This window comes from Nelumbo nucifera, chromosome 4 (genome assembly GCF_055504915.1).
Source record: "Nelumbo nucifera cultivar China Antique chromosome 4, China Antique-T2T, whole genome shotgun sequence".
Classification (NCBI taxonomy): Eukaryota; Viridiplantae; Streptophyta; class Magnoliopsida; order Proteales; family Nelumbonaceae; genus Nelumbo; species Nelumbo nucifera.
Genome location: NC_142652.1, coordinates 90,223,506 through 90,247,760, shown reverse-complemented (window position 1 = coordinate 90,247,760; position 24,255 = coordinate 90,223,506). Strand labels below are relative to the sequence as shown.

At 36.3% G+C, this 24,255-nt stretch overlaps 3 protein-coding genes across 3 annotated transcripts; 2 read left to right on the top strand and 1 right to left on the bottom strand.

Moving 5' to 3' along the window:
- Window positions 1–31: 31 nt before the first annotated feature.
- LOC104611889 (G-type lectin S-receptor-like serine/threonine-protein kinase LECRK1) lies at window positions 32–3,888 on the top strand. Its single transcript, XM_010279160.3, has one exon. It carries the CDS (start codon window positions 1,201–1,203, stop codon window positions 3,577–3,579), a length of 2,379 nt encoding a protein of 792 aa, XP_010277462.1. The 5' UTR covers window positions 32–1,200; the 3' UTR covers window positions 3,580–3,888.
- Window positions 3,889–6,902: 3,014 nt separating this feature from the next.
- On the top strand, window positions 6,903–11,769 carry LOC104586686 (G-type lectin S-receptor-like serine/threonine-protein kinase LECRK3). Its single transcript, XM_019195846.2, has one exon. It carries the CDS (start codon window positions 7,255–7,257, stop codon window positions 9,628–9,630), a length of 2,376 nt encoding a protein of 791 aa, XP_019051391.1. The 5' UTR covers window positions 6,903–7,254; the 3' UTR covers window positions 9,631–11,769.
- Window positions 11,770–13,893: 2,124 nt separating this feature from the next.
- On the bottom strand, window positions 13,894–15,391 carry LOC104611895 (COMPASS-like H3K4 histone methylase component WDR5B). The gene is made up of 2 exons (XM_010279168.2): window positions 14,604–15,391; window positions 13,894–14,381 (listed from the first exon to the last, which is right to left on the bottom strand). The coding sequence occupies exons 1-2, from the start codon at window positions 15,264–15,266 to the stop codon at window positions 14,091–14,093; spliced, it is 954 nt and encodes a 317-aa protein (XP_010277470.1). The 5' UTR covers window positions 15,267–15,391; the 3' UTR covers window positions 13,894–14,090.
- Between the last annotated feature and the right edge of the window lie 8,864 nt (window positions 15,392–24,255).

Sequence of the window (24,255 nt, the reverse complement as noted above, 5' to 3'; positions counted from 1 at the left end):
ATCGGTTTTTGGTTCACTCTCACAAACCGTCTTGATCAATGGAAGAATCTCCACCTGTCATCTGAATAGACAGAGAATCGTGAATTGACCAAACAATCTCAACAAATACACCTTGAAAGTCTGCAACCTTTCTTAGTTTCCAAAACTATCGCCGGCCTGTCACGTCTACAAGGGTTAGCAAGGTTAACGCTTCCTGGAATTTTCGTGGAACAACCAAAGCACTTGGTAGATCCCATTATTGTTAGAGAATATCAATTTATTCAAGAACCTCACCAATTTCACAAAACCACTACAGTGCCCAATTTCACTCTCTTTTTCTCATCAAAAGAAGAATTTCTTAAATCTGAAGTTTAGAGTGGTTGCAAGGTTTAGGTAAAACTGAAACCATTTTCAATATTTTATTACTTATTTATTTACATTAATTTGAACTATTTTTTCTTAATTTGTTAATATCTTTTTTATTTCAACTTTTATCTATATGAGTAGAAAGAAAGATGGAACCCCTTATATAAATGTTTAAAGTTGTTTTGTGGATATTACATGACAATGGATGGTTATTTTTTCATAAATATTATAGGTTCTAGGTTGATTTTTTGTTGATATAGAAGAATTGGTTTATTAAAATTATCAGTTTTAGCATACTAATGACCAATTGAAACTTGCAAATTATAAGGTATAATTATTTAATTCTTTTATCTAGAAGCTTTTATCTTGATATTAAGTTTAAAGTTTTTCACAAGTTACTATAGTCTCCGCAACAAGTGAAAAAAAGTACCACTGGTATGAACTATGAAGTAGGGGTGATCATGGGCCGGGCCCGGGCTTATATTTTTAGACACTAGGCCCGAGCCTAGCCTAAGTTCGCTCAGCCCATGATCACCCCTACTTCAAACCCAATGAACTCTCATGTGAGGGAGCGTGTTAGAGACTTATCAAAATTCAAGGACCTCCCCTAACACCTTAAAAGCTTTTAAGGTTCAATGGATCTTTCAGAATTACTAACAAGTTTTGATTTCATATTAGTTGGAGAGAGAGAAGAAGAAGAAAAAAGGAACTTTGAGGTCCCAAGTCAAAACACGATATGAATCTAATATCCTTCCAGCTCTGTTCGACTATTCCAAGGAGTTTCACATATTTCCTTGGTGATTAAATCTTAACTGAATGCTCCCCTCCACCTGTGCCTTGTAGTAGATAGTTGTAATGGCCGCTGATCCAACACCCCCTGTTTGCTTTCTTCTATTGCTACTACTTATAGTTTCCTACCCACATGGCTCCCATGCTCAAACCACCTCGTCAAACATTACCTTGGGCTCCAGCATCACAACTGTAAACGAGTCCTTTTGGGCTTCACCCTCGGGAGATTTCGCATTTGGGTTCTATTCCCTCTCCACTGGTCTCTTCCTCGTGGGGATATGGTTCGACAAGATCCCAAAGAAAACGCTTGTGTGGTCGGCAAACCGCAACCACTTAGCTCCAGCTGGTTCTGTAGTGGCGCTCACGCTTACCGGAAACCTTGTTCTTAGTTACCCAAATGGAACCATATATTCCATCTACAACGGCACCGCTGCACGGTCGGCGTCCATGGAAAATGATGGGAATTTTGTCCTGAGAAACTCCACCTCACAAGTTATCTGGCAGAGCTTTAGTTTTCCGACCGACACTCTCTTACCGGGCCAAGTTCTAGTTATGGGACAGAAGCTGTATTCCAATGCAAATGGGACTTTCGACTACTCGGCAGGAAAATACATGTTAGAGATGCAGTCAGACGGCAATGTCGTGCTCTCAGCATACCAATTTGCAGATCCTGGTTATTGGGATGCTCAAACTATTTACATGAAGAATGTAACTCTGATTTTCAGCCAGGAGGATGCAGCCATTCGCCTTGATAATACGACTGGACTTCTCAAATACTTGACAACAAATGCTGTACCCAGTCCTATCCAAAATTACTACCACAGAGCAACACTTGACGGTGATGGAAATTTCCGGCTATACGTTCTCCAGAAAGGATCAAGCGATCAGTGGAAACCGGTGTGGAAACTATTTGTAGAGCCTTGTCGTGTGAACAGTGTATGTGGGATGTATGGGTTCTGCACATCGCCGGATAACAACACGGCGTCCTGCGAGTGCCTCCCGGGTTATTCTCCCCTGGACCCCAGCTTTCCTTCCAAAGGATGCTACATGGAAGACGTGCCGGAAAGCTGTGGTGGGCATCCATCTATGGTGGACGTTACAGTGTTAGAAGACGCTGATATTCCAAATTCAAATGACTTCACAGACTATGTAAGACTTTTTTCTGCAACTGAGGAAAGCTGCAAGAAGGCAGTCATGGGTGATTGTTACTGCATGGCTGCGACCTTGGTGAATTCCGTTTGTTACATGAAGAGGACCCCTTTGTTGAATGCAAGAAGAAACCTCCCTCATACTACCGGAAGTAAAGCCTTCATCAAGGTTCCTGTAAGGGTTACTATTCCAGATGTTGATCAAGATGGAAACAACTGGTCTCGGGCTTCCCTCCATACTGGGATCATAACATGCGCCACACTTGTTTTACTGTTCGCACTCGTTGCCATCTACTATCACCCATTAACCCAGAGACGTAACAGACGAAAGAATCCCTCAGCCAAGGCGAAGCAGCTGGACATTAATTTGAGGGCATTCTCGTTCCAAGAACTCCATGAGGCAACAAATGAGTTCACCGACGAACTGGGCCGAGGTGCTTTCGGCACAGTCTACAGCGGGATCTTAAGAATAGATAATAAGCTGATTGAGGTTGCAGTGAAGCAGCTGGACACGGTGGACGAACAACGCAGTAAAGAGTTCGTAACAGAGCTAAGAATAATCGGCCGGACCCATCACAAGAATCTGGTTCGGCTATTGGGCTATTGTGAAGAAAACAACCACTGCCTTTTGGTTTATGAATTGATGAGGAACGGGACTCTGTCTAGCTTCTTGTTCAAGGAGGACAAGAGACCCAACTGGGATCAGAGGGCTGAAATAGCACTGGGCGTTGCACGAGGCCTGCACTACTTGCACGAAGGATGCGACACCCAGATCATCCACTGTGATATAAAGCCCCAAAATGTGCTACTTGATAAAAATTACATTCCTAAGATTGCAGACTTTGGGCTTTCAAAGCTTCTGAGGAAGGACCAAACTCGAACCAGCACCAACGTCAGAGGAACGATGGGATACATGGCACCGGAATGGCTCAAGAATGCGCCAATAACAACCAAAGTGGACGTCTACAGCTTTGGAGTGGTGCTACTTGAGACTATTTGTTGTAGAAGGCACATGGAGTTGAATCGGATCGAGGAGGTGATTCAAGAAGGAGAAGAGCTGATTTTGACAGACTGGGTTCTAAGCTGCATGAGATCTGAGAAGTTAGAGATGATAGTGAAGCAAGACGCTGAAGTACTGAGTGATTTCAAGAGGTTTGAGAGAATGGCAATGGTGTCTATATGGTGCATTCATCCCAACCCAGCTCTTCGACCATCCATGAAGATGGTGAATCAAATGTTGGAAGGGACGATTGAAGTTGGGATTCCACCCCTGCTCATGAATCCAGAAACTTTTTAATTAAATAAATGTGACGTTGTATTCATACATTGCCTTCTAAACCAGAATATATTACAAAATGGAAAGATAGAAGCTAGAGCTATATATGTGTTTGTATCCAGGTTGATGATTCTGTGTGAGAACTAAGAATTGCTTGGTATATTAATGGTATAACTAAGAAGGGGATGGCAGAATTTAGGTTTTCTGCATAGCCTTTTTGAACCTTCCTAATCCATAATTTTCCTGAGCTGTGCTCCTTGTTCCGGCTTATAAATTAGAATACAGATTAGTCTCTTGTTGATTAATTCTACCACTCAGCCTTTCACACCAAACTTTGTTCAGTTGGTACTTACGCCGAATAGGCGTTGAACAAATGTTTTAAGCAGCGCTTTGTTTGGTCTTGATTTTGCTACCTGAAATATTAAATGAAATGTTTGAAATACCGATCCCTCATCCAATGGTCATATTTAAAATTAAATATTTTATTATAATTGGCATTATTGTACATTGATTAACATCTAGATGCAGAACGGTTCTAAAAGCATAGAACAAAAAAAAAAACCTTTATTTTGGTGGTAGGATTGGGGTTTATGGGCAATGGTAGTGTATAATGTACATCCATCGGTATAAAATTAACTAGGGCTGTTCATAAGAATGCCCAACCCGACCAAACCGACCAAGTCCTAAGTCTGTGTGTAAATCCAATGGCCAATGGAAGAAAACCCACATGGAAGGGTAAAACTGTATCTTGGTATTCTATAGGGAATTTGTCTAAAACTCACCATGAGTTTTCAGCATTTCTCTTAAACTCATCACAACTTTTCAAAATGTCTAAAATTCACCATGTCACTAACTTGACCTTTAAACAAACTAACAAGTGTTAATATATTACCATTTTAATCTTCATAGAAAAATATAAAATATATACATATGTTTTAATAATTAGACATGGAAAACAGGAAAAAGATCAAAAAACATATTTTTTCAAATATGAACTACATAGAAACACAGAAATTTCACAAAATATAAAAAATTATAGAAATTGCAAACAAAATAAAAAATTATTTTCAAATTATAGAAACTATAGAAATTGAAAAAAAAATCAGAAAATAAAAATTGTAGAAAAAACACCAAAAAATATAGAAAAACACAAGAATTGCAAATAAATTACAAAAAAAATACAGGAAAACTTATAGATTGTAGAAAATAGAAAAATGTAAAAAAAAAAAACAGAAATTATAAAAAACATTGAAAATTATAACAAAACGCTAAAAATGCAAAAAAAAAAAAAACATGAAATTTGAAAAATGAAAAGACCCTTTTCCTCTAACTCGCCGTCTAAGGGTAATTTGGTTATGAAAATTGTTATATATGCTGATGTGGACACCTCTGTTGAGAAGCACTAACGGTGCATTAACAGAAGGTAAGTTTTGAAAAATAAAAATTTACTGACACAGTAAGTTTTAGATATTTTGAAAAATTGTCGTCAATTTAAGAGAAATGCTGAAAATTCATGATGAATTTTAGACAATTTCCCTTTATTTATTTGTTATCATTTTTGTTACTTTGAGGCACTAACATGATTATTACAGCCATGAAATGGATCTTTGCCATATCAGCTTCATGTGTGCCTGATGTTGCTAAAACCCAGGTAGGTAGTTGACAAAGTAAGTTACATATCCTACCTAATAGGACACTTGGTTCTGGTCTAGCGGGCAGAATTGGTCAAGATCATGAGAAGTCCTTGGATACCACAAAAGATGTAGGCTTCTTCCAACTGGAAAAGTTCCAACTTTGGTCTAATAGACTTCACATAAAAGGAGGATCTCTTGGACATGATTTTATATAAGCAATTAAGGACTTGCACGTAAGAAGAAACTACCAAAGACTGTTCAACCGGTTCATTGAATACCTTGTAGTCTTCTACGGACCCAAGGTCCCAAGGCCACCAGCCTCTGTGAACGTGGTCCACGTGGAGAAAAAAAGGATCACATAACAGAATGGAACTCAACATCCACAACTCCTCAGTCCAGTCTATAGACTTACGCCTAACAGCCCATCTAACTATCTAAGAGTCTTAAGACAACCTTCCTAATTTCCAATTGATCCTTTCTCCGGTCCAAGCCCGCCATCGGCCTATAGCTACGCAGTGTTGACTGGTTGATTTGACTTTTTTCTTTTTTTGTGGAAGGGATAATAAATACAAAACGAAACAAAGCAAAATTACAAACAACGACCCTACTTCAAAATTACAACCAAAACATATGAGAGCGAAATCAGATAAAGGGTTTAGGACTTGTGCCAGCCTCAATTATAGAGCTGTGAATGGATTGATTGGGTCTGATTCCAAACATGGTGGATTAGCGCTTGTTCCTTTCCTCTTAACTCTTATCTTTTAAGAAAAATATTTTAACTTTAAGAGAAAAATGGTTTTTCGATTTCTCTTATCTCTTAAAGTGTAGTCATACAACTTTTTGTTTTTCAATGATACTCTCAAAAAGACAAACAAAAACTCTCATATATGGCGTCAAAATAGATATTTGATAATTTTTAGAATTCGGAACAACATTTTTTGCATTCAGAGTTCAGAGGAAAGAAAAGTTCACTAACACCAATATACCTCTTAATGTAATTATTTCACTTTTAGATATCAAACTTCAGAGCAACCAAACAGGCCCTTAATCGCAGTTTTTAATAATAACATCTATAAAATAGACCCTATTAGATTTGACATCTATATTTACTTATCAAGAGATTTTTATTAATTATATAATTGATATACAACCCATTACCAGAAAAGAAATTAATTAAGTATAAGTGTTTGAATAAAAATTGTTCTCTAATAGGTGACAAAATTCTCTCAATTAACTCATTAGGCCATGAGCATGTGTTTTCAATGAACTAATTTTGTATTTATAAAAAAATTAAAATAAAATTCAGTTGATGGTGTTTGAGTTATGGTTGAACTAGCTACGTGGTAGTCTTCGTGGCTATCTTATCTCCATAGCCACGTTGGTACCGCATAGAACAAATAAGCGTGACCAAGAAGGAGAATCCTGCACAGACAAGAAAGGTGACCCCATCAGGGATGATGATTCATCCTGAAAACATCGATAAGCAACCTCATCCCAACAACCCCAGAAGACTCATTTGATTAGGATACGGATCTTCGGCTATAAATAGATAACCTCCGCTTAGGGTAAGGGACTTTTAAATTTCAGACTTTTATTTTGCCTCTTATTTGCAAACCAACATTGTTTTCATCTGCTCGGCCAGACCACTTACCATTCGTTCTACTGACTTGAGCGTTAGAGTATCTACCCGGGCAACAACTCCTTGAGCCTCTGATCTTCTTTCATGATTCTAGATCTTGGTGCACAACTTCATCTTCCACCTCGATTTCATCATTGGAGGTTGTATGCGACCAAGGTCGTAGTAAATTCTTCTTTTAAAATGGGTAAAGTTTTGAGGTGAATGTCACACAAAAAAAAATAATTATGCAAATACAAATAAAGTGCAAAACCTTATATTTAATATTTTGTATTTATAAACATGTTTTTGCATCACACATTTGTATTTGTAATCCTTCGACCAAAAGGAGGTGAGTGATGATAATAAAGAAATCTTCCCTCTCTCTCCGTTCTTTATTACTTTCTTCTTCGTTATTCTGCAACGGTTCTGGCAATATCTTGTGCCATGTCTCTTCTTCCATTGCTACTGCTACTCCTTGTTTCTTCCGAGCATAACACCCATGCTCAGACGATAACACAAGGCGCCACCATTACTGCAGGAACCACCAATTCCTCATGGACATCGCCCTCCGGTGATTTCGCATTCGGGTTTTACCGTCTCTCCAACGGCAACTTCCTTGTTGGGATTTGGTTCGACAAAATCCCAGAAAAGACGCTTGTATGGTCTGCCAACCGTGACGCCCCGGTACCAGCGAGCTCCACTCTCAGATTAACAACAGGCACTTCCGCCGGCCATCTTATCCTTACATCCTCCGACGGAAACAGCACGTATTTATACCAAAGTACCGCTGCAAGTTCTGGTTACATGCAAGACGATGGCAACTTTGTCCTAAAAAACGCCAGTCCAAGTGTTCTTTGGCAAACATTTGATTCGCCGACGGACACTCTCCTACCGGGCCAAGTTTTGGTTGCAGGCAGAAAGCTTTATTCCAATAAAAATGGGACTGTCGACTACTCCACCGGAAACTTCATGTTGGAGATGCAGAAAGATAGTAATCTGGTGCTCTCAGCTTATCATTTCGCAGATCCTGGTTACTGGGTCTCAAACACAATAAACATTAATAATGTGAGCCTGGTTTTCAACCGGACGAATGCATTCATGTACCTCAAAAATACCACAGACATCATCCTCCCATTAACAGAGGATGTGCCAAAGCCCACGGAGGACTACTACCACAGAGTGACGCTGAACGACCATGGAAATTTGCAGCAACATGTGTACCAGAAGAACAACAGTCAATGGAAAATGGTGTGGAGAGTAATAACCGAGCCCTGCACGGTGAATGCTATTTGTGGGGTGTACGGGATTTGCTCTTCACCAGATAATGAGACAGTCAGCTGTGACTGCCTCCCGGGTTACCGCCCCTTAGATCCCAATAACATTGCTAAGGGATGCTACCCAAAGAGCAAGCCGGATCGTTGTATAGAAAAGCCATCGTTGACGAATTTCACGGTGGAAGTTATCGATGATGCAGATTTTCCTAATGCCGGTTTTGCAGATTTGGGAAGAGTAACACCAACAGACGAGGAGGGCTGCAGGAAGGCACTCATGGATGACTGTTATTGCATGGCTGCTTCATTCGTCAATTCAACTTGTTACAAGAAGAGGATGCCAATTCTGAATGCTAGAATTAGCCGCAATTCTACAAATGGGTATAAGGCGTTAATCAAAGTGCCGAAACAGATTAGTGATGGAGGAGGTATTCTGAATGGTGATCATCATGGCGGGAAGAAGTCTGTAAGTCGGGGTCTACTGAAAGCTGGTCTTTTCACAACTGCGGCGTTTGCTCTGTTGTTCGCAGCTCTTGCCGTCTACTATCACCCTGTAGTTAGACGATTCATCAGACGACCCAGAAGGCCCTCTGCAGATGTGGACGCTATGTTGATTAACCTGAGAGCTTTTACATTTGAAGAGCTGCATGAAGCAACATGTGGGTTCACAACAAGACTAGGCCGAGGATCATTTGGGATGGTTTACAGCGGGACCCTGGTCATAGAGGATAAACAGATTGAGATTGCTGTGAAGGCTCTGAAGAAGATAGCTGCTGCTGAACGAGGCGAGGAGGAGTTTGAGGCGGAGCTGAGGGCTATTGGTCGAACACATCACAGGAATCTGGTTCGCCTGTTGGGCTTCTGTAACGAGGACAAACACCGGATTTTGGTTTACGAGCTAATGAAGAATGGAACTCTCTCTAATTTGCTCTTCAAGCAAGGGGAGAAACCGAGTTGGGAGCACAGGGTGGAAATGGCGCTTGGGATTGCAAGGGGGGTGCTGTATCTGCATGAAGAATGTGAGACCCAGATCATCCACTGCGACATAAAGCCCCAGAACGTTCTACTTGATAAAAACTACACAGCAAAGATATCAGATTTTGGGCTAGCGAAGATTATGATGAAAGATCAAACTCGGACTAATACAAATGTAAGAGGGACGGCTGGATACATGGCACCAGAGTGGTTGAAGAATGCACCAGTAACAACCAAGGTCGACGTCTACAGCTTTGGGGTCATGTTGCTTGAGATCTTGTGCTGTAGAAGGCACATCGATCCGAAACGGGTAGAGGAAGAGACCGAAGAGGTCGACCTGGTGTTGACAGAATGGATTGCAGATTGTATTAAGAGTGGGAAGCTGAACATGGTGGTGGAGGAAGACATGGAGGCATTGAACGATTTCAAGAGGTTTGAGAGGATGGCCATGGTGGGACTGTGGTGCGTCCACCCCGACCCACCTCTTCGGCCATCTATGAAGAAGGTGACACAAATGTTGGAAGGGACCATCGAAGTTGGTATTCCACCTCTGCTTTATCCCGAAATGGTTTGAGATCAGTTGCATCCTGTAGCTCAAATCCAGGAAGGAATGAGAGATTTTGTACATCATGAGTTGTGGTTGTGGGCAAATTTGAACCTGCATTCTCAATTTGAGCTTGCATGGCATTTTGATGCATCTAAATTTCCATCCTAATCTGAGTTGAGCAACAGAGCGAGTCATTGGACACATATGAGACTATGCACCATGGTTTCTAATTTGTGTTTTGGGCATTTTGTTCTGATGCATATAAACACCGTCACACTCATAAGCAACAGAGAAACTCTTGGCATTTTGCATGGCACTCATAACGCACGCTATTTTAAGAATTTTGGTTTTTGGTTTCGGTTTTCAAAATTAAAAATTTGGTTAACAGAAAAAATTAAATTACAGTATATAACATTTAATATAGGGAAATTGTCTAAAATTTACCATGAGTTTTTAACATTGTGTTTTGGGCATTTTGTTCTGATGCATATAAACACCGTCACACTCATAAGCAACAGAGAAACTCTTGGCATTTTGCATGGCACTCATAACGCACGCTATTTTAAGAATTTTGGTTTTTGGTTTCGGTTTTCAAAATTAAAAATTTGGTTAACAGAAAAAATTAAATTACAGTATATAACATTTAATATAGGGAAATTGTCTAAAATTTACCATGAGTTTTTAACATTGTGTTTTGGGCATTTTGTTCTGATGCATATAAACACCGTCACACTCATAAGCAACAGAGAAACTCTTGGCATTTTGCATGGCACTCATAACGCACGCTATTTTAAGAATTTTGGTTTTTGGTTTCGGTTTTCAAAATTAAAAATTTGGTTAACAGAAAAAATTAAATTACAGTATATAACATTTAATATAGGGAAATTGTCTAAAATTTACCATGAGTTTTTAACATTTCCCTTAAACTCACCACAACTTTTCAAAATGTCTAAAACTCACCATGTCAGTAAGTTTTTATTTTCCAAAACTCACCTTCCGTTAGTACACCGTTAATGCTTCTTAACTGAAAAAATGGTATTTTTAGTTTTCAATTTTCTTATTTTCTTGCATTCTTAGTGTTTTGTTATAATCTCCAATGTTTTTTATAATTTCTTTTTTTTTACATTTCCTATTTTCTACAATCTATAATTTTTCCTATATTTTTTGTTATTTATTTGTAATTTCTATGTTTTTCTATAACTTTTGGTGTTTTTTTTACAATTTTTATTTTCTAATTTTGTTTTTCAATTTCTATAGTTTTTATAATTTGAAAATATTTTTTTATTTTGTTTGCAATTTCAATAATTTTTTATATTTTTATGTATTTTATATTTGAAAATATTTTTTGAACTTTTTCTTTTTTTTTCATGTCTAAATATTAAAATGGTAATATAACACTCGTTGATTTGTTTTGTATATATTTTATATTTTTCTAATAAGGTTAAAATGATAATATATTAACACCCGTTAGTCTGTTTAACGTTAAATTAGTGACATGGTGAGTTTTAGACATTTTGAAAAATTGTGGTTTGTTTAAGAGGAATGCTGAAAACTCATGGCGAGTTTTAAACAATTTCCCTTTAATATATAATATATAACATATAATATATAATATGCTATACATTTGCATATTAATATATTATATATAATGTATTATAACGATATTCAGTCTTAATATCTATGTATATATAATAGCAAGACAGTCAACATCACCATGCCTCTCCTTGCTCCAAACCCCTTCCTAATTTCCTGTTTATTTTTTGAATTTTTTATTTTTTTAATTCTACATAATTACCCATTAAACCAATAAAGAAATAACATAGGCTTAATTATTTCTAACAACCATAAAGAAAAAGAGATTTGCTTTTCTAATGTTTAGCCAAGTGGCAACACCTGCCCCCACTTTCTCCTAACTGTCTCTAATTCTCATTTATCTCCTAAATCATCTCTAACTCCTATTTATCTCTTAAATTGTCTCTAATTTAGTAGAAGAGTTTCTCTCCTAAACTATTTCTAATTCCTATTTATCCTCTCCCTCACTTTTTATTTACATTTATCTAAAGAAAGTGTCAATTGAAAATTTTCAGAATTATTTAAATATTATAATGAAATTATATACCAACTTTAAAAATTTTATCCAAAAAAACAAAAATTAATTATAATGGATTTAATAATATTCATATTATTAATAATTCTATATTTTTACAACATTCATTATGATATTATGTAATAACAATATAAATCATAATTTTATGAATTATTCAATTTAAATGTTATTCAGATAATAAAATATTAACATTGAAAAATAAAACATTATTTAAATATTTCAATAACTAAATATCTTAAATAACAAAACATTAAAAACAAATAAATAATTATATAACAAAATATTTAATATCATGTAATAACTTTAAAATAAATAAAATTCAAATAATGAAATTTTTAAATGTTTTACATATTATTTAAATATTGAAATAACAAAATATTTAACATGACTAAATTTTAAATAGTTAAAATGACCAAATTATGTAATAAATTTAAAAAGTTTCTTAAAAGTAAAACAAAATAATAATTATAATAGACTTTCCCTGGTCCCCACATAAATCTGAAAAAAGAACATGGAATTTTTTGTCAATGAGAACTAAAAACCCATCGACCAACTTCCCCCTCTCAAAATCCAAAAAAAAGAATACCCCCTTAATTCTAATAATCTGATTCAATTACTGGAACCATGACCTCAGACATCATCATCATCATTCTTTTTGGGGTAGCAAGCCTAAAGCTATTACTGCAACTTTTAACAGTTCATTAGGCTGTGTTTGGTTGCAGTGCAATTTTATTTATACTAGTACAAACGCATGGAAGTGCGAATGAAAAAAAAAATGCAAATTCTCGATTAATTGTGTTTTGGGTTTTACTTCATTCTGCTTCATGTCTTAATTTACTTCACTTGTGATGCAATCAAACAAAATAAGCTAAAATTTGAAACAAGAATAGGTCAGAATTTATGCTGAAATCATTTGCACTGCCACAGTTTCGCATCAGTGCAAATTTATTTGTAGGCTTACAGCTAATTTGGCTTTTATTTATAGTAGGGTTTGGGCTGCAACTGAGCCACACAATATTCTCTCCCTTTCTCATATAAATATAACCTTTACAGTCAACCATAAAAAAGCAGTGATCTCTTCTTCAGAATACAATTACCATTCAAAAGGGCAAAAACCCAACATACAGGAACACGATAGTTCACAGAAACCAATCGTCTATACTGGATCCTCTAGTAGACATGGCAAATTAACAATGATATTGGTTTTTTTTTCATAGAATAATACCAAATCTCTTAGCATGAACACTTCCAGAAAAAATAGAAGGTTGCAAAGACAGACAAATAACTGTTTTTCGAGAAAAGGATGCCTTTACTAAAAGTTCACCTTTTATACAGCATTCATCAAGATGGCACCAAACAAAGAATCTAGACAATCTAGACAATCAGCAAAAAATAATTGCTACTTGTCAAATAACAGGAGCAGGGCTTACAATATGCAACACTATGTCCTTGTGGTTGTGGTTTACTCCACACCATTAACTTCCACTGTATGTCTCAAAAGTGGAAACCAAGAAGCCTTCTTTGATAATGTAAGCTCAGTGATAGTCATATTGCAGGAGTTGCATGGCCTGTATAAACAAATATATTGGCTATTTGGCTTCTCAACAAAGTAGAGGGTGGAGCTCTTTGGGTGCCTAGAGCCAGGTCCAAAAAAGCACAAATAACCATGAAACAACTTCATGAGGACACTAAAGAGGAAACAATGGGGTTGTAACAAAAGTGTAGATTTATCGGCCAGATCAATCAAAATTATCCTGATTGACTGTTGGGTTTGATCAATGAGGAAAAACCAATGGGTTTCCAAGTTCTTATGATTCATCTACCATCCTCTTCAGAAAAGTCAAAGACTAAAATTCATGATCACAAAGCCAAAGTTGCAAGCCTGCAAGACCATAACAGTTAAAACAGGTAGTTACAGCAATGGAACTGTACTGATAGAAAAAACTTGTAACACCTGGTTCTCAAAGATAAGATTGCAGGTTAATGAGATCAAGGACGCCAAGTATAGAGGAGGCAAAACAAAGACGAGTACAAGGCAGAGTCGGCATGAGTCACTTCAGAAGTTCAAGATAATGGCAATTGTGGGACTGTTGTTCAAGCACCCAACTAGTATTGTGGTTTATTTCTCAATGCTCATCTATACCCCAGACCCAAAAACACAGTCCTCATCCTCACATGTCACATTTACATGAATAAACGTTTTTCTATTTACTTTTTTAATAGTCCACGAATAATACACGGCAGCAAGTAGAAATGTCATATAGAATGAAAACAAGGAGGGCACATATATTTGGTGGACTAGTTCCCATCAAAGAAGACCCAAAACTTACATGAACTTCAAGTCAGGAACTAAGTAACCTGAAGGGCATTCAACAGCAATTCATGTATCTTGAACCCAGATCTTTATTGTTCTGTCCTTGTCAAGACCTGCGGAAGCAATTTTGTTCTCGGTGGGATGGCAGGTTACAGAGATGACAGTATCCGTGTGGCCTTCTAGTTTCTGGACCATATTTTTACCTTGGAGATCCCACAAGTATACACATTTATCCTCTGATCCACTAACAATGTACTTCCCATTCGTAACGGAAAATGTGGATGTTATACAGTATACTCTATTGACATGACCTGTGTAAATCTTTAGAAACCTCCCTGCGGAGTAGTTCCATAGCTTCTGCAAAAAAGGATCAAATATAAAAGGAAAAATAAGAAGTTTGGTACACCCGTTTTGAATTATAAAATTAAAATTTAGTTCATACAAATACGAAATTCTTCTAAAACTGCAAACTAAGGTTTTAGGAATAAGTACATAAACAGACTTCTTAAGAGTTAGAGTAGACAAATTTTAGATAATTAACATCAATAACACACTAATTGGATGGAGAAGAGAACTTACAAGGGTATCGTCCAGAGTGGCGACAAGTATGAATTTCCCATTCGGCGAGAATTTCGCAAACGAAACTGCGGGAACCTTATCGTCGATGAGAGTCTTCAAGCACGTACCGGTGTCGGCATCCCAAATCTTGCAGTTTCCATCGTGACTCCCGGAGACGATAATAGAGCCATCCCTGTTAAAATGGACAGAGGTAACGGGCTCTGAATGGGCCTGAATCACATGAACGCATCGACCGGTCTTAACGTCCCAAACCCTAATGGTCTCATCGAAGGATCCAGAAACAATAAGGTTAGATTGAGGGTTGAAATTGACGCAGAAGACAAAACCAGAGTGGCCACGCAGGGTCTTGACGCAGTCGCCGGTACGGGCGTCCCAGATACGGAGGGTGCGGTCGTCGGAGGCGGAGCAGATATAGTGGGAATCGGATGACCAGGCGAGGTCGGAGACGCCTTCGGAGTGCCCGATGAGGCGGGAGAGAGGGTTTAGGGTTTGGGAACACCAGACGATTAAGGTTTTGTCGAGGGAGGATGAAGCTAGGAGGGAGCCGTCGTTGGAGAACTTGACGCAGGAGACGGCTCGGGTATGGGCGGTTAGGGTTCGAACCAGTCGATAGGGTCGGTAGGGTGGTGATGGTGGAGGCTGGTTACCACCACCGCTCGCCATTCAGATATCAGAACCTCAGAGGAAACCAGCAAACCGCCCCTCAGTGGGTCTCTCTTTCCATTTTCCGACTCCAGAATTAGAGTTCAGAGCCCAGACCCAGGTCCCGAACATTATAAAACGGATGAAGCAAAATGAAACAATTATTTGTTTTCACTATTTATCAACCGTCTGTTTGGCATCATTGCTGTTGCTTTAGAAAACGGCGCCACATAATAAAAAATGGTGCTTTAGAAAATTACTATTTGCCGTCTTTAAAATTGAGAAGGCATGATTTAGGGCAACGTTAAATTTGACATTTCTCGTTAAATTTGACATTTCTTAGAGTAATGTGGCACTAGATAATGGATAGAAGTGCAGAAAAAGTTTCTTAGAGCAGTAGTATCAAACAGAAAAAATTATTGTTTCAGGAAACATCCTACTTGACAGCAATGATTACAAACAAAAAAAATGCATCATTTTCTGAGAAATTGTTGTTGCATCTGCAGCATCGATGCCAAACATATACCAAACAAGTATATGTTTGGTTCCGTTTACGTTTATTGATGCCACATAGATGCCCCGTCAGCAAATGCCTCATTAATTGCATTTGCATGTATCGATGTTTGCAAAAGCACCGTGCGCCTCTCTAATTTCAGGAAAATTCCTTTTGGAGCTTCCTAAAACGAGTAGGTGTTTATTGGCATTTTGCTGATGTGGTGCCTAATGGCGCCTATGTGTCATAAACGCCCATCATTAATTGCTTTACTCGGTTTTGCAATCACACAAGTACAAAACGTTTACTCAATAAACGTAAACGAAAACAAACACCCCACAAATAAATGGTAGAAAACTGAAACGCTTTGATTTTTGTGCATGGGGCATTTGGGGAAACGTCAAATTCATGTTTCCCCCAATGCCCTAGTGTTGCTTGAAACTAAATGCTGATGAGGCAAACTTTAATGGGTATTAATTTGAGGTGGAGAGTAAAAAATGTTTAAAGTGAACCCCAACCAAACAACAAATACAAAAAACGTTTAAAGTGAAATAAAGTGAAAATGTACAAATTAACGACCTATCCCTAAATGCCCACAGAACCAAACACATACATAAACAGCTTCGAAGTTTGGAGAATAAACCTAGAAGAAAAAGGAGCGATTGTGGTTCGAGCGATGGGATGGACTAAACTGGATTATTTGCCACCTGTCCCATGTACCCGCTATATCATTAGAATAGAGACTATGTTGGTTTGAAAGAAAAGGTAGAGAAATATATGAAAATTCTATGAGGGAAAGATAAGGAAACCAATACGAACCAAACACATCCTAAAGTTATATTTCTAAGCCCGACCAACCAATACAAGTTTCCCTTCCTTTTCCAACCTTTTCTTTAAAACCAAGCTAGCACATACTTAAATTATGTTTAGGGAAAATTTCTTAAATTATCCCTACTATTTAGCTAATTAACAAACAGTACCCTTATTGTTTAACTATTGTCTTAAACCTCTTCTCCTATTTTTGACAATTGTCTAAAACCTTATTGCCATTAACATATGCTAATAGAAAGACAAAAAAGACTATTTTACCCTTATTCTCTTTCAAAATTTCAAAATAAAACAAAAAAAGGCGGGAGAGAGAATACAGGAAAATAGGTATATTAAATCGATGTTGATGATGTATGCAGACATGATCATAATTGATGTTGATGGTTGTCAACAGCCAATTTTTGCTCAATCCCTTCACCCAACATCTTCATACCCTCCTTTTAGACTCCAAAACTTGGAATCACAACCAAATCAAATTGAGACTTTATAAAGCCAAAAATTCCTCTTTTGACACAATCTACAAGACAAATGAAAACCTTGAGATCAACATCGACATCTATTCAAATATGGCCTACAAACTTAGGAAATTATAAATTAGCCACACATCCACCATTCATCATGACAACATCATTTATAACGATCCTAATCCAATGCATCCATTGCCTCAAGATCATTCGGATATAATCAACTAGTGAATCCCACTACAAGTCTACAACAATCAACCTTGAAAGCGTCAAAGTTCCATTTCGACGACCCTAATTTAAAAAACCTAGATTAACCATTTCTCGTTTAGATCAAAACCATTCACTTGACTCATCACCTTAATTCGTGTTTATCCGTCAAATTTCATTCTAAAACTCCTCTATTTGACCCACCACCAAGCTTACATCCTATTTCAACAAACCTCATTGACTAGAGCTTATCATTCACCATCCCAGCTTCATTTGATTGATTAGACCTCACCACTATGTTTAGAGACCCAAAAAACCCCGCATCAAATTTCATAACCAAACTTCTCCATTGAAATGTTAAAAATGTGAGATTCCACTTCGAGCCATCTTGTTAATTGATAAACCATTGACCCAAATTAAATCTAACGATCCACACTTTTGATCAAAGATCCATCACTTCCATCAGATTCAAGACATTCAAAAATGCATATCCACCAAATTTCATCCAAAAATTCTCACATTTAACCATTTATCAAACAAACTTTCTATTTTAGTAAATCTCGTTGGTCCAAATTTGTCAGCCATAAATTTCCATAATCTCGACCCTATTAGGCCAATCATACCTCACCACTATGTTCAAATACCCAAAAAACCCCAGCACGTCAAATTTCATGTCCTAATTCACCCATTTGACCGTTAAACTAGGAATATGTCATTTCGATGCACCAGATTGAATCACCACCTCATTTATCCCAATCTGAAACCTCAAAAGTGTGATGGCTGATGTCAGACTCATTTTTGACCTGATCAAACACTTGGACCCGTGAAATTAAGCCTAATAGACCCAAAAAGCTCAAAAACCCAAAGATACCCCCACTTAAAACTAAGAAAAGAGAAAACCACTTTTAAAAGTTCATCAAATTTACATTTTCCACTACTAACAGCCCCAAATATGAGACTACCATGACAGGCACGCCTCGAACTCCCATTGGACGCACAAAACCCATGAAAACCACCCCCAAATCGTAGAAAACCTTTCACCAAAGAATAAGGCTTGACCGAGCACCATTTTCTTTGAAAAATCTTTACCCATTTTTGTAAAAATGTTGTTTTCAAGCCCAGGTCCTTTGATTAAACGAATTTCAAAACTCTCCCCCTTCTACTGATCCAACTCAAACTCAAAAGAGGGGGGGGGGATCTAAAGAGAGGAAAGACAAAAAAAAGAGCCAAAAAAGCATTCCCAACTCCTATAGATGCTCCATTCGTGAGAAAACCCCCCAAACATTTGAACCTGAAATTCCGAATCCACTCACCATGTGATAGATCTAAAATTGGCATAGCATATCCAAATTTCCAACTACCTAAAAGCTCTTCCAAGATCATTCAAGCTCTCTCTTCGTTTAGTTTAGCTATAGGAATCTCAATAACAAGGAAACATACGAGAGGTAAGCCTTTCACTACATTTGTAGCTCGAGCTTGTCTTTTATAGGTTGTTTGAAAGTTCTAAGACATTGGAGAACCATTGCTCTCAACTTCTTCTAGACTGAGCATAGAGGTAGAGAGGTGAGGGTCTTAGGGAAGTTAGTACCTAAGACCCGATAACATCGCCTCAAAATTAATCTTAAGAGAAGTTGAGAGCATGTTTCTCCAAATTTCAGAAATTTCAACAACTATTTTTGTTGTTTTTTGCTGAAATAGAGCCTAGACAACTCCTATATTAGGCTACTACAACATCTTGGAGTGAGGGGTGCCTAAAACCTTCTCTCTCCCAATCCTTAGGATCCAAAATCTCACAGTTAGGTGTCTTTTCTAGCGAAGAATGGAGTCACTATCAAAGGAAGTAAATCAATTTTTGAATCTAAAAATGAGGGTTTGTTTTCTCTAAAAATGGGTGGTGACTCCATTTCTTTGAGCCGCCAATGAGCTTCCTGGAGCTCACAATGATGTATGCAGAAATGTTGAATCACCTAGGAATTGAAAAGGCCATGTTCTTGCACAAGGCTATCATTCTCTCAACAGTTTTCTTTGGCGCTTGCCTCCCACGATTGTATGGCTTCAATCAAACATATGGTGTTCACCTCAAACATCCACAGAATATTTTAGGAGAGCTGGGATTACAAGGCTTCCCTCTTTGAACCCATGATTGCAAGGCTTCCCTCTCTATGTAGTTTTCTCTGGCACTCACCTCAAACATCTACAAGAGGACACTATGTATTGGCGTCTGAGTATTGGCACAGAAAATCACAACTCCGGTTTTGTAGGGTTTATAAGCTTATTTCGCTGTAAAGGAGAACTACGTTGCAATTGTGCCCTTTTGCTCTAACGTGTGACGATAGGATTCTGGGTTTCAGTGTTGGTTGTCTAAGTATTGGCGTAGAAAATCACAGTTTTGTAGGGCTGATAATCACAGAAACCAACGAGTAGAATGTCGCCGACGGCAATCCATACCTTCTTTCCTCCCCTACCATTGCCATTGCAACTTAGCAGCGAGCCTCCTTGGGATTGTGGAAGAAAATGAGAAAGAGGCTTCCAAGGTGGAAAGCACAACATCTCTCAACTGCGGATAGAAGTATACTTCTTCAATCAGTCTTAGCATCCATTCCGACGTAGACTATGCAAACCACTTGAGTTAGGATTCCATTCTGCAACCCCATCGACAACCACCTGCTCTTGAGGTTTTTCAAGAACAAGGTGGATTCCGGTGGGGGAGACGGAGATGAAATTAGAGATGGACTGCACTTAGACGAGAGGGTATTTTTAGAATTTTTGAAAAATATAGCAATCACGTGATGTCACATGTGATAGAATGTAACAAAAAGTTCACGATAAGGGTACTCTAAGACAATTGTCAAAAACTTAGGGGTACTCTAAGACAATATATAAATACCAAGGGTGGAGTTAGTCAATTAGCTAAACCATAAGGGTGGTTTAAGAAATTTGCCAAGCCTGGCCCAGCACAAGATCACTCCTACAAGACCTGATGTGGCTGAACTGAATTCCCATTGCGTTGTATTTATTTGCTATATTTATTTTTGTTTAATATGATGAATATAGAAATGTTTCCAAATGTTTTCTACAATTTTTTGTATTTTTTATATTTTGTGTGTTTTCTTCTTTTTTTTTTACAAATTTTATTATTATTTAATTGTACCAAGGGTTTACATTTGACCCAAAAGATTAAATTGTTGACTTGTAACCAAACAGGAAAACAACTCCATTTTTGGGTTGGATTATAATTTGTATTTTATTTCTATCATCAATAAAAAAAATTTTCTTTAATATGGTTAATCAATATAAAATGTTAGATATCTGCCCAAATCTTTTCTACATAATTTATATATTTTTGTATTTTTATCATTTTAATTTTTATTACTTAATTATGAGTAAACTATAGAGTCTTGTTGATCTACCACTAAATAATTAAACAATTTCACTTATGAGTTAGTATTAAATTTTATATTTTATTTTCATCACCAATAAAAAATTAAAAACAATTTTTGTTTATCACGTTTAATTTTTTAATATACTCAATATAAAATATTAGAAATGTGTCCAAATGTTTTTACAGAGTCCCTATATTTTTTAAATTTTTGTATTTTTAATTTATATTATTTAATTAGGAGATCAAGGTTGATACATATGACCCCAAACGTTGAACTATTAACTCACCACTAGGAAAACAATTTTGCTTTTTGGGTTTTGTTTTAAATTTTATATTTAATTTTTCACGTTAATGAAACAACATTTATTTATCACACTTATTTTCCTTAATGTGATTAATATAAAATATTAGACAAGTGCCTAATTTTTTTTACAAGATCTTTGTATTATTACATAGTGTTTTGTATTTTTTTTTATTTTTTATTTAATTATGATATCAAGAGTTTACACTAGAGGTGAGCAAAAAAAAAAACAAAAAACTAAACCAAACTAAAAACCGACCGAAACCAAACAAAAAATCTAGTTAACTAGTCGATTTGGTATTTTTAAAAAACTAAAGTTACCGGTTTAGTTTCGGTTAACCAATATAGAAAACCGTCAGTTAACCGAATCAATCAATATATATATACTTCTATATATTTTATGTACATTTACGTATATTATATATATTTTATATCTTCTATATATTATAAATTAATAGATATGCATTATGTAAATATAAATATTTATTTATAATATATAATATATTATCTATTATTTAAAATATAATATTATATATATATTTCTAGTTTTTATTATATATTTATATATATTTTTATAATATATATTGTAAATATAAAAAACTGAAAAACTGATGAATCAAACCAATGATTAACTGACCGGCTTTAGTTTAGTTTCGGTTACCAGTTTTCTAGAAATCGGTTATACCAGTCCGATTTCAAAAATAGGCCCACAGTTCGGTTAACCGAACCATGAACACCCCTAGTTGACACATTTGACTAAAAATATTGAATTGTTGACCCATCACCACAATTTTTTTTGGATTATTGGTTTTAAATTTATATCTTAATCCAACATCAATAAGTATAATCATTATTTATCACACTTATTTTTCTTTAATATGACTAATATAAAACATTAAAGATGTGCATCATGGATTGACTCATTTGACTTGGATGGTTAAATTGCTTACTTGCCACGAGGATTGAAGAATGGTTCTCTTTTGGGTCAATTTAAGGCACTATTTGGATAGACTTCTACTTTTGTACTTTTAAAAACACCAAAATATAAAGTACATAAAATTCTTTTACTTTGGTTTTTTTTTCTTTGAAAACCACTTGGGTAAAAAATTTTGAAAAGTACCATTTTCTATTTTGCAAAAACATGAATGTTCATGCCTCTGATGATAATTTTCTAGTGGTTTGGCAATTTAAGACCAACAACGATGGTCCAACTCCAACAAAGGTAAGGTCGAGAGTTTTATCAAAGGGTGAGCACTTGAAAAAAAGTGTTTTTCCACCAAACACATAAGTGTTTATAAGGATGAACACCACTTATTTATCCAATAAGTACTCTCAAACATGGATTAAATGGGCAAAGCTAAAATTAAGTCAATTTCTAAATCTATATCTGTTTCTAAATATACTACTATTGAAAGTGTAAATGAGAGTGTGAAATTTTTTGAACAACCACTTTTCGTTAACATTCAATGAATCATATTCTTGTTTATAATAGGGTGAAATGTTCTATACTACTATTAAAAGCTAAAATTAGGATGGAATTTTCTATCTAATTTGAAAAACCCCTTTTTCTCCTCATTCAAATCCTTCTCATTAAGGTTGCATTTGTTTGCGGCGTAAATACAAAAACTACACCGATGGAATTTAAAAATGCTCAGAATTGTCAATGTAAAAAGTGAACCAGCCTTTTGCTCATTTTACAGTTGTACATTTGGATGATCGATGTAAATGTAACTCAATCCTCATTGTGGCACGCGAGGGTAAGATGGGTTGTCAGATCCCACAGTCGAGGTGGGGCTTTGTTCCAGTTGGACGGCAAAGGAAGTGGCGCTTTGTTCCGATCACACGGTCGCCGTATGTAGTCAGAATCCCAAACATTACATCATGGTTTCGCCTTCACAACAAGCTATTTTCTTCTCTTCATTTTAGCAATGACAAGGGGATCACTTTGAGATTGCAACACGGTAGTTCTTGGGAGGGGGAGAGAGAGAGAGAGAGTCACTCATACCAAAAGATGGAGAAGAGAGACAAAGAAGAGGTTTTAACATAAAAAATCAATGTACTTTTTGCATCGATTCTTGATGTAAAAGTCTGACAAAAATGCCATTTACACCGATGTTCATTGTTATTTTACATTCCATCCAAACGACCATAAAACTTGACCAAAGTGTAAAATAACAATGAACTGGGGATTTAGACTGCTTCCAAACATATCATAAGTATTATATTTAAGGTATTGACTCTCATTAACATTCATTGAATCCTATTATTGACTAGAATATCCCTATTTTTTAATTTGGTTTCTCCAATTATGAGGACATAAAATAAAATTTGAGGGTCCATTTGATTCGAGGGAATAAGAGTCAGAAATCGAAATTGAAATGATTCATTCCCATTCTGAATGTTTGGTTAAACGGAATGGGAATCCCATTCCCATTCTAGGCGAATGGGGGAATGCCCATTCCTAACCGCACCCCAAAGAACGCCATTACCATTCTGGGGTGCCATTCCCATGTCGTATTTCATGCTACCAAAATGTCATACACACCCGCAATGAAACACAATATTCCCCATGTTCTTTTATTGTAATTTCTGTTTTCTGTTTTCTGTCAACTGTGACAATTGGGGTAATTTCTATTTTCTGTCAACTGTGACAACTGTGTAGATGAAGTTGAATATTTTCTGTCAATTTTGTTTTTTAATAAAAATGAATATTTTCTATTTTCTGTCAACTGTGTAGCGTTTGATAACAACTGTATTGCATAAAAATGAAACACGACAGCACAAAAAATAGTTTTCTACAAAATTATTTAATTTCTGCATTTCTTATAAAATTTCTACATTTTTTAATATTTTCATGCATTTTCTGTTTTTTTTTTTATTAGGGGCAAAATTGGAAATCGTGGCTGATTCCAATTCCAGCCTCTTAATGAACCAAACAGCATAAATCAGAATCCGATTCCGATTCTTGTCTGAACCAAACAACCAAGCGGAATAAGCCGTTTCGATTCCGATTCCAATCGCAAACCAAACAAGCCCTGAATTATTACATTTCTTCTCATTAAGTCTTATATTTAGGGTATTAACTCCCAATTTTCTAATTGAGCATATGAAAAAAAATAAGTATGACAAATAATAATTGTTTTTATTGATGATAGAAATAAAATACAAATTTAAAATCAACCCTAATGGAATTGTTTTCCTATTTGGTAGTAAGTTAACAATTCAACCTTTTAAATTAAATGTGTAAATCCTTAATGTCATAATTAAATAATAATAAATTTTAAAAATATGAAAGCAAAGAAAAGTATAACAAATAAAAAAAAAAACAATTGTAG